Here is a 20,634-nt window from a genome sequence, read left to right as displayed (position 1 = left end):
ACATAGCAAGCGGACCTTTAGTGTAGTGGCACCTACCCTTCAGAATTCCCTGTCCTTAAATATTAGACAGGTGCCATCTCTGTTACCTTTTTGGCGCCTACTGAAGATCTTCCTCTTTCAACAAGCCTTTTAAGTAGAAACCTTATCCCAGTCTGCATCTGTGTTGGAATTGCTTTTTAATGTGTTTTTAAAGCTTTTTTAAAAATATATGTTTTTAAAGCTTTTTTAAAAAAATGTTTTTAAAGATATTTCACTTCAATATGTTTTTAAGGATGTTTGGTTGGAATATATTTTAAAGTCTGTTTTTATGATGTTTTAAAGTGTTTTTAGTGCTTCTGTTTGCTGCCCTGGGCTCCTACTGGGAGGAAGGGAGGGATATAAATCTAATTAATAAATAATTAAAGCAGCATTTCGGGGGGTGGAGAGAGAGTAAACATTTGGAAGCAGACGACAGCTTTAGAGCTTGTCAGTTATATTCCTGAGTTTCCTCCAGCTTATAGTCTCTCCCATACTACAATGTGATACATGTGCCCTACAAGGCAGGCAGGGCTTATTACTGGAAGTGGGTACATGCCAATTCAAACAAGTATAGCCCTGCCCACTTTTACCATCATGCTCTACCTGCTGAGAGATAAAATTATATGTAGCAGTGTCATTTGAACTAAAGGAGAAATCCTTCTCCTTCAGCCCCCCGTACCCCCATTCTACACTATTGCTCTCCAGATTTGGACTAAAACTGGCTCAGCTGGAGCTGATGGGAGTTGCAATCCAAAATACCTGGTGAGCAACAGACTGGCAAAGGATGATCTATGCAACTATGAGGGGAAAAGGGCCAGTTGTTGACTTAAGGATTCGCAAACTATGAATAGATGTATCCTTGTGGTGGTGAAATTTAGCCAGGCAATTGTGAATACATCCGCAGCATGAGCAGCAACGCTTGAGGGACTCTACAGATTGCTAAGCAAAATGCTATTGTCTCATTTTTGCCACGTTCCAACATATTTCTGGAAATCCAAATTGTTCTCCCTTTGAGCTCCTGATGTGAATACAACAAGCAAGGTGAACATTAGCGTCATAGTCTCCTGGTGGAGAAAGGTAGTCACAGCATTTTCGCTATATTCTTTTTCTTGGTGTCCTCTCTTTTCAGAGCTTGGAGCACTCTAAATTTTATCCCCAAGTTGGCAAGCCTATATAACTAGGAAGAAGGTCCCTTTGAACACAGTGAGACTTATACAATACAAATGTATAGAACTGCACTGTCAATGACATTATTGAAGAACCTGTTTTTATCGTGTCACTTTGCTTTGCAGACAAGCCCAGGCGGTGACAGTGAATCCAGTTAGAAGGCGATCATCCTCCAGGATGTCTCTGGTAAGGTCTTTAGCTCTGAGCTGTTCCTTATTCTTTGTGGGGGGGTTTAATGTTAATTTTTAATGAGGAGAAGGTTGTCCATAAATGAAGTGCTGTTGATATAAGAAGCTAGAAAAAGCTAGAAAGGGCAGATTTCCTATAATCAGCTTTTTACAGTTTGTCAGTTGGGCTACAGTGCAGAATTTTAATCTTTTTACCACTTAATACAGGAATAGTTCAGTGGCTTCTGTGAATCAAGAGACAAGGGTTGGTCTCATAACCATGCCTAGCTTCATCTAGGGCAGGCAATCCACCTACCCTTCCTCCAAAGAATATTGAAAATAAGTTTGTGTTACCACACATTGGTCCATGAAGACCCAGGTTGCAAGTCTCAGTAGAAAGGATGTTTGTTTTGCAGATTCCTGGTGATTTTAACAATGAGAGAATGCACCTGTCTTCCCAACAGCTTGGAATTGGTCTAATAAACTGCCCCTTTAAAAAATGGGGGGTGGGTGGGAATGGCTTAGTTTTGCCCTTATTCCTTTCTTCGAACAGTGGTTGCAGTAGTGAGCTCATTCGAAATAAATAAGCACAAGTTAAGTGAAGTTATTGTGAAAAAACCAGCTGGAACGTGAATTCTGAACCCCATGAATGCCAAATTTTGCAACAGTAGCTTATGTTCTACAAATTAAGCAGAATGCACACCACTTAATTATGTAGTGCCACGCCATTTCATTTGTATACATTTATACAGCACTTTTAATGTGCCGAAGTACTTTACAAGTTTTGACTCAGTTCTTCTGACCCTACAGGATTGTTCAATATCCCCATTTTACAAGGAAAGACTGGAATAACAAAGAGAGGCTTGTCCAAAACCACCTCTTAAGTTCATGAAATAGCAGAGATTTGAACTTAGGTCCTTCCTTATAAACAAGGCTGGGGTGGCCAACCGGCAGAATTTACATTCAATTCTGCTGCAGTGTAGAAGGACTGGGGCAGAGGTTTAAAAGGCATTCAGTAGACAAGCTCTTGAGTTGACAACAGTGATATTTTTGTGGATCAGGAGAAGCAAATGAGTAAGATCTGCAAATTTTACTCCCTGTAGTACCTTCAGGTGTTACCCATTAGAGTTGTTGAGCGGTAAATGTGATAGCAAATCTTTGAAATAAAAATATTTGTTAATATTTGAATAGCCCATCAAAATTAAGGTTAAAATCCAAACACTTCACTTTATTTGTCCACTCAGCTGCAGCACATGCCAAAAACCCAACCTTTGAGTTTAATGGCATTGCAAAGCCATAAAGAGGCCTTATTGCTGCCTCCTACTGACTACAGTGTATTTGCACCTCAGTTATAATCATTAATAGAGCCTTGTATCTCAAAAATTTCCATAAAGTTTTTAACACTGAACCCCAAAGATTTTTTTGTCCCAAAGGAGAGCCCCAAAGACAAATATGCAATGTCCAAGTCATTGAGTTTATGAAGGAGAGGCTCAAACAATCCCATACTACACAATAGGCTTTTTATTCTGCCTCACAAACTTCACAAAGTTCAGCATGAATCCTCTCAGCCTTGAACAAATTATTCTGAAGACCAGTGTCCTGTTATAAAACCCTAAAGGGACTGTTTCATCTACCCTCACAGCTTGGGATGGACAAAAGAATACCACCCCACCCATGAGACTTTTCCCACAGTCTTTGCTAGTCATTCACCAGTTTGGGCTTAACCCAGTTTTTTAACTCCCAGGGAGGACAATGGCAATGTCTTTATGTCCCATTGCTTCCTTATCAGCCTGATCTGTCATCCCATTGCTAACAGTTCTCACAGGGACTAGAATTTATTTATTTAACAAAATGTATATGGGAATGGACTGCCTTCAAGTCGATCCCGACTTATGGCGACCCTACAAATAGAGTTTTCATGGTAAACAATATTCAGAGGTGGTTTACCACTGCCTTCCTCTGAGGCTGAGAGGCAGTGACTGGCCCACGGTCACCCATTGAGATTCATGGCTGTGTGGGGATTCGAACCCTGGTCTACCAGGTCATAGTCCACCATTTACTAAAACAAAAGACCTCTAAGTGATTTGCAGTGCCAGTTAACTGCAATTATGAATTCAGGAGCCATATCTCATTCACCAAACTGCATACCTCTATTCTGAATAACCAGTAACCTTGACAAAGAATCAGTTAGGAGGACAGTGATTATTACTATTGTTATTCCTCCTTCTGGGTCAATCCCTATTATAAGGCTCCTCCCCTAGCTGATTTTTCTAGGGAGGAAGCTGGCCACACCCTCTTCCTTACATCACTTTGTTACTCAGCAGCTAGCTAGTCCCTTTGTCAAAGTATAAGGCTAGTTTTCCTATGCTGTGCTGACAGTGTTGGATAATCCAGGTTTTGCACAACTGAGTGAGTAATTCCTTCATAATTGTCTTGAGTTGGCTGCTAAATGTTTTTTGGTTTAATGTAGATACTGCTAATTAGATGATTAACAGGTGTTGTAGCTTGTGTCCTATTAACTTAAAGAGATGTATTTTTGGTTACACTTCATTGTGCATACCCGGCAAAATACAGGTATCCTGATTCAGCAGTTTTCTTACAGATGTGGGAGGTTTGATAAATATATGCCCCCTGCATCCCAGGCATCCTATTGGCTTCTAATAAGTCAGTCAGTCACAATGCATCTTCCTTTTGCATACAGATATCCGCCTCCACTGAAATGTGTGAGGGAGCAAACTTTTGCAAAAGCGCTGTATGCATATTGAAGTGCATAAAGGTGTTTGAACTGGGGCAAAGCTTTTAAGTTCTAATATCATAATCTGGTGTAGATCTCTACTTTCTTCTGTAATATCTTTTTTTTTTAGCAGCCCAAACCACAGCCCTATATGATGCCGCCACCATCTCAGCTGCACTACAATGGACACTACGCAGAACAGTATACATCTTCCCAAGGTAAAGGTTCAACATGCTCGGGAAACTTCAGTATTTTACTCTGCCAATATATTATATAAGGGGATTTGGGGGAAAAATAAATTATCTAGTTGGAAGTACTAGAGAAGAGTGAGAGCCCATTATGTTGTTAGGTTACTAATGCTGTTGCTCTCATTGTAGCTAGTGCTGGGATGGTAGAATGTGGCCTGGTTTGCAGTAACACTGAGCCATGGTTTATTAACTGTGGCTTATTAAACTGTGGCTTGTTTTATTCCCTGAACCCTGCCCAGTGGTCTAACTATGGTTTGTTCATTACTAGCAAACCACAATTTGTTGTCATGATTTGTTGGTTTAAGAATCTTGATTTGTTTTTACTACGGCTTGGAGTTGTGTGTTGACTTGGCAGGTGTGTATGTGTTTGTCACCTGTAGGAGCATAGAATGTTGCCTTATATTAGGTCATCCTATTTGTATATCTATCCTAGCACTTTCTGTTTTGACTGGTGGGAATTCTCCAAAATCTTAGGCCAAGGTCTTTCCTATCACTTGCTACCTGATCCTTAAAACTAGAGATGCTAGAAATTAAACCTGGGACTTTGGGAAATTGAATTTCCTGGAAATTGGGAAATTCTGAACTTGGGACATATTGAAAGGTGGAGGACTTACTGTACTCTTCCATGAGTTATGTTCCCTCTCCAGTATAAGTTAGTCTGAGCTTTTAAGTAGAAGACAAAATATAGGAGCTTAATGAATTGTGCAGCTGTCCTTCCCCTGCACCCATTTTTATACCAAGTTGTGACTGCAAGCATACCCTCTCTAAGAAGGAGAGAGAACTCACAGAATGTAAGAAGAAAAGATCACTGGAGAACCTCCACCTAACTTCAACATAATATGAAATAGGGTGAGCACTGAGCACAAGACTTGTTTTGGGCCCCAATTTGTTGCTTCAGGAACCAGCTCACCTCAGTTGCAAGTGCTTCATGGGCTGCCCAATTTGATCTGGGCTTTGTTCAAGTCCAATTCATTTCTCTTCTTTCCCCCTTCCCCCTTCATTGTCGGGATACTAAAAAAAAAGCTATAACCTTTTTCTTTTGACAGAAGTGGATGGAATTTGCAAGTATACTAGCCCCTTCAGAGTGGATAAAACCTGCACAAATAGACCCAAGACTTTATGCTTGACACTTGTAAAAGTTTGTTTATCTTTTTAAAAAGGAAAATCTAACTTTTTATTTTTTGGGCAGATGATTTTTGCAGGCAAGGCTGCTCCTTCTAAGGGCATGAATCCCTCAGAAGTACAGCAGTGTTTTTTTTCCAATGGTAGCTGTTAAATTGTGGGGATGATGAAACAGGAAATGCTTATCTCCCTTATTATTTTGTACTTAGTTGGTCTAAATACTGCAGAAATGAGAGAGGTGCCCTGGGTACAAAAAACCTGTCAGATTGAACACAAACACTTGTAGAGGCTTTTGTGCTAGTGGGTTGGAAAAAACTAAAAGGGATTTGCCTTCACCATAAAATAGTTTCCTCTGATTAAAAACTAGACCTGACAGTTGTGAAGGAGCTCCCTGCTTCTGCCATTTCCCTTAAGCTGGAGACATACTTTTTGATTTTGCAAAGCTGCTCTCTTTCCCCCTTCCCCACACCTTAGCTTTTTCCTTATATGGTAAGTTTAGAGAAATAGTTTGTCCTTGCAGTAGACGTTTGTCTGCAGCATTTTTATGACATCTAGATCACCAAGGCTCCATGAAGCACTTCAGGGGTCCCTGCTTCAACTCATGCAGCCTTGTACAGATCCCAAATCCCTCGAAAGTATCCTTGGAATTCATTCAGATCAGATGCGTACCCTTAATATGAAACATATAGCAAATGCTTCATGGTAACTGATGTTAACAATTGTGTTTACAAACTCACTCTGGGACATTTTTCTTGAAGCTTTTTAAGGTTTTATGGTAGAACACATAGATTTGCATGCATAAGATGCTACTTTATATTTCCATGTTTAAGAACCTTGGATAGTTGATCTGGGAAAGAACTTGATTGGCTTAAGACTTTTGAAACTTGTGTCTCAAAATAGACAGTCTTGAGCTTGATGGTTTGATTTGGTGTTAGTTCCATGTATCCATACCTTTCAGTAACTATAAACTATAAAAAGTTAGCTATTCAGCACATTTTAGTTGTTGACAATGAAGCTGTCAGATTTATTTGCTGATACCCAATGCCATGGTATCTGCACCTTTAAAGCGCTATTTTACCACTTTAACAGTCATGCTGAGAATTATTAGGAGACCCCTATTCCCCTCGCAGAATTACAATTCCCAGCAGTTTAACAATCAATCCCTCTTCCCTGGGAATTGTAGTTCTGTGAGGGGAATAGGGTTTCCTAACAACTCTCAGCATCCTTAAACTACAGTTCCCAAGATTCTCTGGGAGAAGCCATGAATGTTACAAGTGGTATAATAGTGCTTTAAATGTATGGTGTGGATGTGGCCCAAGAGGCACTATTCTGTTAACTGATTAAACAAAAAACAAAAAAAGTGACTTGTGGAAGACTGACACATTGATAACAGCTGTTACCTGCCCCTTTTTCAGTTTCTGTGGGTAGCTATAAATGGATGCGAATTCATGTATTTCAGATAATCTGTATGGGAATAACCAGAATGGCTATTACTGCCACTCTCAGACCAGCCTGGACAGAGCACCACATGACTACAATGGTAGAATCCGCAATGGCAGCGTCTACAGTGCTCACAGCACAAACTCATTGAATAACCCACAGCACTACCTGCAGCCGTCGCCCATGTCCTCCAACCCAAGCATTACTGGCAGTGATGTCCTCAGATCTGATTGTGTCCCGTCACATCGGCACAGTGCCCTTATACCACCTTCTTATCGGCCTACCCCAGATTATGAGACTGTAATGAAGCAGCTTAACCGGGGAACGATCCATTCAGACAAGCAGAGTCATTCCATGAGGAACCTTAACATTGGCAATTCATATGCCTACAGTAGGCCCGATGCCATGGTGTACAGTCAGCCTGAAATCCGAGAACATGCTAATTTCACCTCCCCTCACTCTAGCCACTACCCATTTAACCTGAATTACAGTTTCCATAGCCAGTCCCCCTACCCCTATCCTGTTGAAAGGCGCCTGGTGGTTGGAGCAGTGAGTGTTCCTGAGCTGACAAATGTTCAATTGCAGGCCCAAGATTACCCTGCACCAAACATCATGAAGACTCAAGTGTATCGCCCTCCTCCTCCTTATCCTTACCCGAGACCTGCTAACAGCACCCCAGACCTTTCCCGGCACCTCTACATCAGCAGCAGCAACCCGGATCTCATCACCAGACGGGTCCATCACTCAGTCCAGACGTTTCAGGAGGACAGTTTGCCAGTTGCACATTCCCTCCAGGAAGTGAGTGAGCCCTTGACTTCGGCCCGGCATGCTCAGTTGCAGAAGAGAAACAGTATTGAAATAGCTGGCTTGGCCCACAGCTTTGAGGCCATGAGGATTAAAGAGAGGACCATGTCAGCATCGGCCGCAGATGTGGCCCCTCCAAAGGTTGTCCCTGCTGGCTCGCAGCCCACTGTTTTCTTGGAGAGAACAAAACAAGAGGGAAATGAGGAACAAGAAGAAAACGTGAAATACGGGCATAAGAAGTCTCTTTCAGATGCTACCATGCTGATTCATAGCAGTGAGGAAGAGGAAGAATTTGAAGATGAAAACAAGACTAATGCAACCATCTCTCCATTCATCAATGGGAAATCCCAGCTTCCTTCTGTCATGGGATGCTATCCTCCTGAATCGTTATTGAACTATCCTTACAGTTCTGTCCCTTCACCCCCTGGTCCTTTGCACATACATGAACCCAAGTTATATATTACAGAGACTGAGAAGAGGGTAAAAGATGCTAGTCCTGCCCACATCATGGCTGACACTCAGGTGCAGAGAAGAGCTGATGTGCTGTTGACTCCATCAGTGTCCGAGTCTGACTTGACAATATCTGCAAGATACAGGGTGCGAAAGGATTCTGTAAAAAAGAGGCCTGTGTCTGAATTGCTGTCGGGGAAAAAGAATATAGTAGAAGGGCTACCTCCTTTAGGGGTAAGTTTTCCCAGTCACACATGACACTGCACACACATACAATCCGTGTGTAAGAAGATATACCTGTTGATTTATACAGCTGAACTCCTGAATGCACTGACTGTATACAATCCATGTGAATAACTGTATGAGTGTACAGTACAGCTGTTTATGTACACAGGTACATAGATTGTACACTTGTTGAATATAACATGATTAAAAGCCAAAATAATATATCATACATAAAGCAAAACAAAAATGAAATAAAACAATTACTACCACCACCCTACAGCCACAGTAAGCTTTGGAAGCACACTGATCCTAGCTGCAAAAGCAAATAAAATAAAATCCTCACCCACCCTCCAGCAGATAAAACACAAACATAAACCCATCTCCTCCCAACCCCAAGGTCAGCTATATTCTCCCTGGAATTTTCCACCCCTCCCCCATCCAGGAGTCTTGGCCTCAAAGCCAGCTGTCACAATCAGTGGGGGAGTGGGTCTTCTTCCAGGGATGGGCGGACAGCTCTCCCAACAGGAAGGGCAACAACGAATGCAGAGCGGTTGTAGATGGCAAGATGGCTCTGTAGATGTTCAACCTGTTGCACCTCTCCTGTTGCTGCTTTGGGGGGGGGGGTTGTAAGGTGTGAAACTGCTAGAGTAATTTCAGAGTCTTTGTTGAAGCCAACTACAGTAGGGCCCCGCTTATACGGCGGGTTAGGGACCAGGCCCCCACCATAAAGCGGAACCCATTGACTATAATGGGTCGTGTTGCGCGAAAATTCTGCAAAAGCACAAAATTGGCTTTAAAATGGGGATTTTCCCCTAATTGAAAGCCGCCGCATCAGAGGAACGCTGGAAAACGGAATGCCGTAAAGCGGGGCCCTACTGTACCATGGGTGTTTTTTATTGAAAGGCTGTTTAAAAATAATTTAATCATTTTATATTTAATAAATTACATTTAATTTAATTTTTATAACTTACTGTATGGCTTAATTACATTTTTATACCTGAGTAGCACCAGTAAATGTTCTTGAGTGGCATATTCCCTCCTGCTTCAGCTAATACACACAAACACTCTCCAGGCTTTTTCTTTTGTGTCTTTTCCTTTGACTTCTGCTCAGAATCCTCTCCTCCCACTTGCCTTACCTTGCCAAATTAATTCTTTCACCATCAGAGATGTTCCCCCTTGGCGTGGCTTGTTGTTTCTTTTCTTGATGTTTCATTAACCTTTTCACATGTTGAAGGCAAGGACAGTCTTAGTAGCTGCTGTCTTGCTAAAGCAACTATTGCCAACTTGGTGGTACCTGCCAGATGTTTTAGACTACAACACCCATCACCCCAACTGGCTGGGGCTGATGGGAGCTATAGTCCAAAACTCCTGGAGGACACCTCTAGGTTGCAAAGGCTGAGTTAAGGCTACAGATCCTATACAGTAATGACTTACATGGGTGTCAGTACTAGTGGGCTCAATAGTGTTTGCTTATGAGTAGGCATGTATAGGTTTGCACTGTAAGGCTTTATACAGATGGAATAGATTAGGAAAAACTGCTACTGCTGCCAATTGTGCTTAAAGCAATTAATCCAACACTCACAAAAGAGCTGATCCTAGGACATCCATACGCCTAGGATTTATGTATTCCTATTCAACTTCTTTCCTTTAAGAAGTTTCAATCAAACCTGAAAAATGGGTCCTGAGATGTGACAGACTTGGGCTAAAGTGCTATGGATTTTGTCTTTCTAGATGACTCTCACTAGATAAAAGTTTTGCTTTTATGCTTAATGATACAAGGGAATACCTTGTATCCTTTCACTGGGATTCTATAGAATGCATGAGATAGTCATTTGCCTTGTTCACATGGAGGGCTTAAGCCAAAAATCCTTGCTTTTAATAAACTTGGAGATGCATGAGCTGTGGGTGGGTTCCTTTGCAGTTACTTCACTCTTGCATGAGCAGCTGAGCAAGCTAGAATTCAGCACAACCATAACTTCCCATTAGATTCGAGCTGGGAAATAATGGTTAATGGCTTCCAAATAAACTAGGAGATTAAATCATCTTCAGATAATGGCTTTGTATTCTGGCTTGTTTAGAAGTTGTTAATCTGTACAATTTCTGTTTCCTGTTAGAGGTCACCTGCAAACTTACATGTTCAGCTGGCACAAACCTAAGGAGCTGGATAGTCTAACCATTTTGCTAGTGTGCCCTGGGTTTTGAAAGGCTGAGTATTCTAGGGTGGGGAATGTTATTTGCCTGCCAATAAAAATGTTCAAATTTCTAGCAGCTAAATGTTGAACGGTATTTGACAGGTTGTATTTAATAATAATAATAATAATAATAATAATAGTTTATTTGTATGCTGCCTTTCCATAACAATTTATGCACAAGGCGGCTCACAGCATGAACAGAAAAAAAAATTACACAGCTCACATCAGAAATTAAACTTTTACCCGAACAGAAGTTCCTAAACAACACCCCACAGTCAAGATGGTCTCTGGCATCTTCAGGTAATGATACCTTTTATAGCTGCAGTCAGTCAAGGCCCCACCCTTCCAGGCCAGGTGGAAAGAGGCCAGCAAGCAGGGAGAGAGTCTTACAGCCAAGATGGTCTCTACTTAGGGCTGTGTGTGTGTTCTTGGAGTCCACAGGAGTACAGGAAATCAGCAGAATGTGGTATTGGTTGCAGGGCTTGAGTGCTTTGGAAACCTTTTTCCCAGAAACAATAAATTCTGCCAAATAGTAAAAACTTTTGAGTTTATTGTGCAAAATGAGAGGGGAAATTCTGCTTTCCCTGTAAGTGGAAAGAATGTTGCTTTGCTTCTGCAGTCTCTGGAAGGTTATGCTAGCCAGAGGAGCTGAGGGCTGGCAGTCCTTCCCTTTTCTAGATGAGCCCCCTACTCTACCCACTCCCCAACCCAGCAATTTGGTTTGAACCAGGTTTTTATTGCAGTGCATTGTAAGGTTGTCTTATTCCAGCAGGTCATGAAAAAGAACAGAGCTGAAGCCAAAAAAATGGGACCTTTGAAGTTAGCTGCTTTAAATGGACTGACATTATCTCGGCTGCCACTGCCAGATGAGGGGAAGGATGAACCTGCCAGAGCAACAAACGATGAACGGGTTGGTTTGATGTTTTTATGGAGCCACACGTTCAAAAAGTTTTCATAGTTTTCACAGCTGCATGATCTGGGTTGCTATAAGTGAAAGTTTTATCTGGGTAAAGGTATCAGAATGTGGTTTATTTCTGTGTCGGGCATGTGAGAAAAGTGCCAAACACTGCTGCTTTTGTGTTCTTTTCTTGGTGCAGAACTGTGTGTTTTATCTTGTACTTCTGTTGTGAATTGCCTAGGGAGCCCCTATAAAGCAGAAAGGTGGTATATATCTACCCATGTATTAATATTTAGTTGGGAACTGTGTTCCCCTACCTTCAGAGGCAAAGTGGGTGGCCACAAAGAGCAGAGCCTTTTCTGTGATGCCACCCAGACTTTGAAATGTCACCTTTGGCTTTATTCATCAAGGTGCCTACATCAATTTTAAGAGTTCAGTTAAGAGCTTCTGTGTTACCTTAGGCCTTGCTGATGCATTTCATTTCATGTGGTTGCTTGTGGATTCTTACTGGTTTTTTCCTATTTGCATAATTTTTTTAATGGTTTTGCTGTATGTTGTAAGGCTTGTCTCATGTAGAAGGGCAAGATAAGAATGCTTCAAGTATTCAAATAATTAAATAATAATTTACTAATAGACAAAAAACCTTGTGGTTTAAGAATGTACCTATAGCCCACAGATATTTGTATCCAACTTTAAAAAGCAGGAAAATTGGGCAGCTATAGTGAATGCACCAGGGGAGCAGGAGACCTGACCTCTCTGAGATATTCTACTGCCCTACAAATTGGTCAAAATGCAAACACAATTTGGGTTGGTCTTTGACAGTCCAATCCACTTCCTGTATAGCTTGGAAGAATTTGGTAACATGTGCCTCTGAGCATATGGTGAGTGGTGGCAATACCTGCCATCTCCAAAGATGGAAAATTATATTTTTGTATGTTTGTTGGTGTTCTTACTTTGCTTCTTTCCTGTGTTACTAATGTTTCTACAGAGAATCTAAACGAGAACATTTTATTTCCCTCATTATTCATCCTAGAAATCTGTGTCAAATTTATTTTTATTAGTTTCAAAGCCTTTTTATTGGTCAATGTCATATGATGGTGAAGGCAGCCTTTTGTGTTTCAAACTGGAGGTTATGCTCTGTTTCTATTTTGGGTGCATTAACAGTTGAATCAGAAACTGCAGTTTGATGTAAACTCAGACTGATTAAAATATGCTGCTACTTTAGCAATGACTTTAGCTGTTGGAAAAAAGAGGATGCATGTTTTCAGCCTGCTGTGTTTAAACCACTTCATTTAAGGCAAGGTGGCCACGGTCAATTAAAAACATAGAGCATACCTAGAATTTTGCTAGAATATATTTCACCTACCACTGTTTTATCTTGTGCAAATTGAGACACTCCTGAGGTCCACTGGAGACTATTCTGCAGAAGTCAGTGCCATTATTCCACAATTATGTTTGGAGTTTTTTTAGTGTAAATCTTGCAAAGTGTTGCTGTACTTCACATATTCACAGAAATAGAAACAAAATAAAATGATTTCCTATAGGAAACTTCACGAAAATTGCAAAGTAGATCAGACATATTTAAAGTGACCATCTGAACTATATCAACTGTCTTAATAATGTTGCTTCCTCCCTGCTAAAACAAGATCAGCACAGCACATGTCTTCTTTCTATTATTTGGGCTGATTGCAGGTGTTGCCATCACTCACCATATGCTCAGAGGCACGTTACCAAATTCTTCCAAGCTACACAGCAAGTGGATTGGACTGTGAAAGACTAACCCAAATTGTGTTTGCATTTTGACAAATTTCCCTGCTTTTTAAAGTTGGATAGAGATATCTGTGGGCTATAGGTACATTCTTAAACCATAAGGTTTTTTGCCTATTAGTGAATTTCCCTGCTTTTTAATCTAGCAGGTAAGAAATGTGATCCTTTCTGAGAATGGATTGATCATTTGCATGCTAATTGAGTTCAGTGGGATTTACTCCCCTGCAATCATGCTTAGGATAGGTGAAACTGACCACAGGGGATGGGGGGGGAGGAGGAAAAGGAGGAGGGAGGGGAGGAAAAGCAGAGGGGAGGACTGGGATGGGAGCAGGTAGGAGGGGGAGGGGGAGTGGAGGAGAAGGACAGGTTTGATAATTTGCATGTTTATTGAGTCCAGTGCGATTTATTCCTGTGCAATCATGCTTAGGGATAGGTAAAACTGACTGGAGGGGAGGGAGGGAGGGCTGGAGTGGGAAGGGGAGGAGGAAGAAGGAAGAGGGGGAGGAGGAAGGGAGAGGAGAGGGGAAGGAGGAGAAAAGCAGGTCTGATCATTTGCATGCTTATTGAGTTCAATGGGATTTACTCCTATGCAATCATGGTTAGGGTAGGAAAAACTGACCAAGGGGGAGGGGGAATGGGAAGAAGCGTATTGGAGGGGGGCAGAGGAAGAGGGAGGGGAGGGGAGATTTGATAATTTGCATGTTTATAGAGTTCAATGGTATTTACTTCTGTGCAATCATGCTTAAGATAGGTAAAACTGACCATGGGGAGGAGGAAGAGGAGGGGGAAAGGGAAGGGGAAGGAGGGGATTGGAAGGGGATGGGGATGGGGAGGGAGGGGCAAAGGAAGGGGGAGGGAAGGGGCAAGAGAGAGGGGATAGGAGGGAGAAGGGAGGGTGGGCTTGATCTAGGTTGCCAGGATTAGGGCCTGAGAATGATTCTGTATCTTTAAGAGAAGAGAAAATTCAGCCAAGTACAGGTGTTCTTTCAACACTGTAATGGGAAAAACCACAAGGTGAAATTCTACCTTCCCCCTGCACAACTTTTAAAGATACAGAAGACCTCTTGGAGGCTGGGCCTGGCAACCCTAATTTGATCATTTGCATACTATTTGAGTTCAGTGGGATTTATTTCTGTGCAATCATGTTTGAAAATGGAAATGGACTGTCTTCAAGTCGACCGAACTTATGGCGACCCTTTGAATAGGGTTTTCATGGTAAATGGTATTCAGAGGTGGTTTTACCATTGCCTTCCTTCCTCTGAGGCTGAGAGGCAGTGACTGGCCCAAGGTCACCCAGTGAGCTTCATGGCTGTGTGGCGATTTGAACCCTGGTCTCCCAGGTCCTAGTCCCACACTGACCTGGGGGGAGGGGGAGGGGAGGAGATTGGGTGGATGGGCACTGGGCAGAAGGGGGAACCCTTTCCAAAAGGAAAACATTGTGAACAGTATCATTGCTTTTCAGCGTTTCTCCCACCTTTTTATTCTACAGCAGGCACATGTAGCCTCCCATCCAAATTTGAACCAAAGCTGTCCCTGGCCACATCCACACCAGGCCTTTATTTTACTTTGGACAGTCATGGCTTCTCTCAAAGAATCCTGGGAAGTGTAGTTAGTGAAGAGTGCTGAGAGTTGCTAGGAGACACCCTGTTCCCCTCACAGACCTTCAATCAGAGTGGCTGACTGTTAAACCAGTCTGGCCACTGGAGCCCTGTCAGTGGAATAGGAGTCTCCTCTCAGCACCCTTCACAAACTACACTTCGCAGGATTCTCTGAGGGAAGCCCTAACTGTCTCATGTGAAATCAAAGTCTGGTGTGGGTGTGGCCCCTTGATTAGCCAAGCCCAGCAGCTGTGAGGCTTTTAGAACACTGACAGTTGGTTTTTACTGAGTATGCCCAACGTTATAATTGGGTTCCAGCCAAAAGTTTGCTTAAATTAATTAAAAATCAGCCAGGCAATTTTTTAACTTTTAAACTGCAGAGGATGAAGGTCAGAGTATAGGACAAGGTCAGTATTAGGATTACAGGTACTCTGTGAACATGGCTGATTTTTAATGAATTTCAACAGATTATGAGAACTCTCAGAGAAAAAAGTCCAAAAGGGCTCTGGGGTGTTTTTTTCTTTCTCTTTTTAGACTTTGAACTCTGTATTCTCTCTGACTGTTTTGTGTATCACCATGAAAATTTACAGGGTTGTTAAGCAAGCGTTTCTGAGTTCAGGACTATAGGTTTTGTAAGGTTTTGTTTTGAAATCAGCTTATGGGAAGCATCAGAATGGCACGGGGGTATTTTCAATTTAACATTGCAGAATGTGAAAAATCCACGCTGGCTATAGTATACAGCCACTCTCGTGGCTGTATAATTTAATAAACAGAATGTTTGCAAATCCTTGGATCCAGACCCAGTCTTCTGTGAGCAGAAGTGCTCTTCCATTCACAGAAGGGTCTCTGATTCGGAGGAGGCTGGAAGGGGGGAGGGATGTGATTTTCATCTATTCTCCCTTTATTTTGCAGCCCATGGTGCCACCTCATTCTTGGGGCTCCTCCAACCCTCCAGAGCACTTTTTTCATGGCTGTAAGGGGAACAGGAAATTGGTAAAAATCACCTCCCCCACTTCTGCCATTAGGAGCATGCCACATACCGCATTCTGCTTATGGGATTGCTGGATCAAATCTATATATATCTCTGGAATCCACTACCATCTGGGGGCTTTTGGGCTCCATCATTACAGGCCTTGAGGAAAACCTTGAAGACCTATTTGTTCTCTCTAGTTTTCTCTTGAGCTGTTGTTTTATTGGATGTCTGATGGCTTAGAACTGTATTTTTCTTTTGAATGTTAATATTTGTGAGTGAGACTGTAATAAAACAACTGTTACCATTTTTAAAAAATCAATTGTTTTTTTAAAAAATAACTTTCTATAATCCACCTTGAGAGCATCCTTTAAAGGTAGCCTAAAGGTATTTTAAATAAATAAAATAGAATACAGATACACACAAGCACTCACTTTTGTTGAAAAAACCAAAATGTTGTGTACTTCTGTTTTCTGTTTCTAGTGTAAAGGTTTGGAACAATGTTTAGAACAAGGGATGGTGTTTACGGAATACGAACGGATTCAGAAGAAAAGGCTTGTAGATGGTGACTGTTCAATAGCCCGTCTTCCAGAAAATGCAGAAAGGAACAGGTTTCAGGATGTTCTTCCTTACGATGACACCCGAGTAGAGCTGGTCCCCACTAAAGAAAATAATACTGGTTATATCAATGCATCCCACGTTAAGGTGAGGTTAGAAATAATGAGATGATTTCTCCTACCTATCCTCTTGTAAATCTCTTTTAAAATAATAAAAAAGATTAAAAATGCTGTGAAGAATTGTGCTACAGGTGGCACAGAGGAGCATGAGTACAGGAGAATGTGTGTGCCCAACATGCCATTTATTCATCATTTATTTTCTGTAAGACTAGAAAGGAAACATGGTATACACGCCTTGCATTTTCAGATCCTTTTTACTTGTACCTCAGAGCATTTCATAAGAAAGTGGATCAGAGTATTTTGTTTCTTCTCAGTAGGGATTATCTTGGAAGTTGCTCTTTTCAGAGCCCTAGTTTTGAATGGTCTTAACTTGAGAGCATAACAATGAAATGGCTTCCATGTGTGAAGTATGAATGAATCTTTATTGTTCAGAGCCATAGGCCGCCACTATCAAGTACATTTAAAAGGAAAATACAAAAAACATATTAAAATACAAATCATATTACAGTAAAACGCAGTTCAACAACATAGAGTAGAAAAATATAAATACATTTCCAGTAAAATTTCCACTCCTGAGCGGTAAATACCCTGGCCCGCCTCAGGTCTTAGTGTATAGATGCTACGGTCAGGATAACACTGGGGCACCCACCAGGTGATTTTGGTATCTAAGTCTTACTTTACCTGCATGCAGCTAGAGCAAATTTTGCCACCTGAGTGGTTACAAATACGTCATTGCCTGCTAGAAGAACGCATAGCTGCTCCAGGGGAGGTCTATTTGACAAGGGGCAAAGGATGCAGGAAAGAAATTTCAACCTTGGAGACTTATGTAAGGGGCAGCTCAGTAAGTGATATATAATATCCTCAACTTCACCAGATTGACAGATACAAAGTCTTTGTTGGATTGGAATGTTAGCAAACCTCCCATCCAGTAAAACAGAGGGCATAGTCTGAAGTCGTAAAGCTGTGAATGATTTTCTCAGGGGTGCCGCTGTTAGGAATGTAAAATATTGCTCCATGCCAAATGTTGTTTTATATAGTGGGAACCAAATAGAATATGACGTTTGGGTAATTGAATAAAGTTCCCACCGTTTAGAATAGAGATGGATTCTTTCTTTGAACAGCTGTTTAACTCTAACAGAAGAGAAGGTAGGTAAGACTTCCGTATTAATCCCATCAGCAAGCAGAGTAGATTTAACCAACTTTGCCAAGCAGCTTTGGGTTGGAGTTTGTAGTTGTTCCAGAAAGCATTTCTTTGGCAGGCGCAAAGGCAAGGGACGCATGAGCACAGGATTCTATAGAACAGAGCCCCGTCCATGTGTGAACTAAACCAAGGTTCATAGTGTGAACTTATCAAGGGCTGAGGCCCAACCCATTAGGCGGAGCAAGGCAGCTGCCTCAGGAAGCTGATTCTGGATATCCTGAAAGGGCAGCAATTCTAGTTATTTAATTTAGTGTTGTATTTTCACTGATAGGGAGAGGTACTTGTGGGATTTGTCTGCCTCAGGTGCCAAAAACAAAACAAAGTATGCCAGCCTTGCATACTACGTGGGCATTTGACTTGGGGACTGTGACGCCCTTCCCTGGCTCTCCCTGTCAGGTTCCTACCTGCGCGTGGCTACTGCCTGTCACTAGGCACCACCAGGGACTCCACCAGTCCGGACTGTCCTTTTTTATTGTTTCTCTCCCCGCTCTAGCACAGATCTCAACAGATCCCCCTGCTAGGCAACCACCAGTCACGTCCTAATACTAGTATTCCCAGAGAGTACGCCACTGGATGTCTGGTGCCTTCTCTCTCCTGTAGCAAGACGACTCCCAGCGCCAGGTCCGACGCATCTGTAGCCACGATGAATGGTTTCTCATAGTCTGGTGCTATTAATATGGGTCCTTGGCACAAGGCTTGCTTCAGTAGATCAAAAGCCTTCTGACATTCATCCGTCCATACCACACGCTCAGAACACTTCTTCTTTGTTAATTCATGCAAGGGGGTTGCTATTTCCCCAAAATTTCTCACAAACTTCCTATAAAATCCAGCCACACCCAGAAATGCCCTTACTTGTTTTTTGGTTAAGGGGATCGGCCACGCTTGTATTGCCTCCACCTTGCTCCATAAGGGGGTGATTTTCCCACTCCCCACCTTATGTCCTAAATAGATTACTTCCTTTAGTCCAAACTGGCATTTCTTAGCTTTTATTGTGAGGCCTGCTTTTCTTAAGGCCTCCAATACTGTTGTCATGTGTTGGACATGCTCAGGCACCGACTTGCTAAAAATGGCCACGTCATCGATATAGGCCACTGCAAAATCTGACATGCCTCGCAACACAGTATTGATTAGCCTCTGAAATGAACTTGGTGAGTTCCTTAGTCCCATGGGTAAGGTCACAAACTCATATAACCCATCTGGTGTACTGAAGGCAGTTTTGGCTCTGGATTGCTCGTCTAGTTCCATTTGCCAAAATCCTTTACAGAGATCTAGTGTAGAGATAATGGTTGCTGCCCCCAATAACTCTAACATTGCGTCTACCCTAGGCATAGGGTACGCATCTGGGACAGTAATTTTATTGATTAGACGATAATCAATGCAAAACCTTGTTGTTCCATCTTTTTTCGGAACCAGGACAATACTTGAGGCCCAGGGACTGATGGATTCCCTGATCACTCCTAATTCCAGCATCTCTTCCACCTCCTTTTTGATCTCATTCAAAACTTTCCCATTCACACGGTACGGAACAGATCTGATTGGGTCATGATCTCCAGTATCAATGGAATGTATAACTATGCTGGTTCGGCCAGGTTTGTTGCTAAAGAGATTCCTATAGGTTTTCAAAACTCTCAGAATCTCTTCTTTTACTTCCTCCTTCACCTCCTCTGACCATTCCACTTGATCTACCCCTCCTTTGTCTTTGCTTTCCTGTACCAAATCTGGAAGTTCAGGCCCACTTCCCTCAGGGAATAAGGTAACTTGCAACACCTGTGCATCCCTGGTATGGTAAGGCTTCAACATATTTACATGAACCACTTTGCTTTTGTTTAATTGGTCTGTGGTGATTACATACGTCACTGTGTCAAGCCTTTCTCTGATGGTATGGTCCTTCCCAGTTAGCCTGTAATTTGTCATGTTTCCTGGGTATGAACGCCATAACCATATCTCCCACATTATACACACGTTCCCTGGCTGTTCTGTCATACCAGTAACTTTGCTTCTCCTGTGCTTGACTCAAATTCTTTTTCACCACCTCCATCATTGATGTTAATTTATTGCGGAATTCCAATACAAAATCTACTACAGATGTTTTGTACTCTCCCAGGGTTCCTTCCCATGAATTTTTTAATAGTTCCAAAGGTCCCCTCACTTTTCTAGTGAACATGAGTTCAAAGGGTGAGAAGCCTGTTGACTCTTGAGGGACTTCTCTATATGCAAATAAGAAGCATCCCAAACGTTCATCCCAGTCTTGTGGGTGATCTTGAACATAGCTTCTGATCATGCCCTTCAAAACGCCATTGAATCCCTCTGTTAACCCATTAGTGGCGGGATGGTAAGTAGTGGTCTTTAGATGTTTTAGACCACAACATTTCCACATACATTGCATCACTTCTCCCATGAATACACTGCCTTGATCCGTCAGCACTTCATGAGGGAAACCCAGCCTCATAAAGATTTTTAATAAAGCCTCTGCCACTACAGGGGCTTCTACAGATCTTAGTGCTTCTGCGTCTGGGTACCTGGTGGCAAAATCCACCACCACCACTAGATCTTTCTTGCCATGCCTTGTGGGTTTGGAAAAAGGGCCCACCAAATCTATTCCCACTCTATAAAAGGGTTGTCCAATTATAGGAAGGGGCTTTAAGGGTGCCTTCGTCTTTACTCCACTTTTTCCCACCTTTTGGCATATTCCACAAGATAGACAATGTTGTTTTACATCTTTGCAGATGTTTGGCCAATAATAGTATGCAGCCAATCTCCTCTTGGTCTTTTTTATTCCCAGATGTCCTGCACCTGGGACATCGTGGGCTACCTCTAGCAATCTGGTTCTGTATTTGCTAGGTACTATCAATTGCTTCACTGGTTCACATTCATCCTTTCTCTCAGCGGGCATCCACAGTCTATATAAAATCCCATTCTCACACACAACTTGATTCCTCAGTTTGTCAGTGAAAGG

The 20,634-nt window shown here is 42.1% G+C and overlaps 1 protein-coding gene across 3 annotated transcripts in view; it reads left to right on the top strand.

The window, feature by feature from the left end:
• PTPN21 (protein tyrosine phosphatase non-receptor type 21) overlaps positions 1-20,634 on the top strand; it is an 89,297-nt gene that overhangs the window by 55,375 nt on the left and 13,288 nt on the right. For 2 of the 3 annotated variants that reach the window (XM_061611906.1, XM_061611908.1), the window contains 5 exons: positions 1,311-1,371; positions 4,217-4,304; positions 6,916-8,384; positions 11,337-11,477; positions 16,284-16,505. In XM_061611906.1, coding sequence (XP_061467890.1) covers positions 1,311-1,371; positions 4,217-4,304; positions 6,916-8,384; positions 11,337-11,477; positions 16,284-16,505 — 1,981 coding nt within the window. The remainder of the gene's footprint in view (positions 1-1,310; positions 1,372-4,216; positions 4,305-6,915; positions 8,385-11,336; positions 11,478-16,283; positions 16,506-20,634) is intronic. The other variant, XM_061611907.1, reaches the window with a different exon arrangement.

The sequence above is a fragment of the Rhineura floridana genome, chromosome 2, assembly GCF_030035675.1.
Source record: "Rhineura floridana isolate rRhiFlo1 chromosome 2, rRhiFlo1.hap2, whole genome shotgun sequence".
In the NCBI taxonomy this organism is placed as follows: Eukaryota; Metazoa; Chordata; class Lepidosauria; order Squamata; family Rhineuridae; genus Rhineura; species Rhineura floridana.
This window is presented reverse-complemented; position numbering and strand designations above follow the sequence as displayed.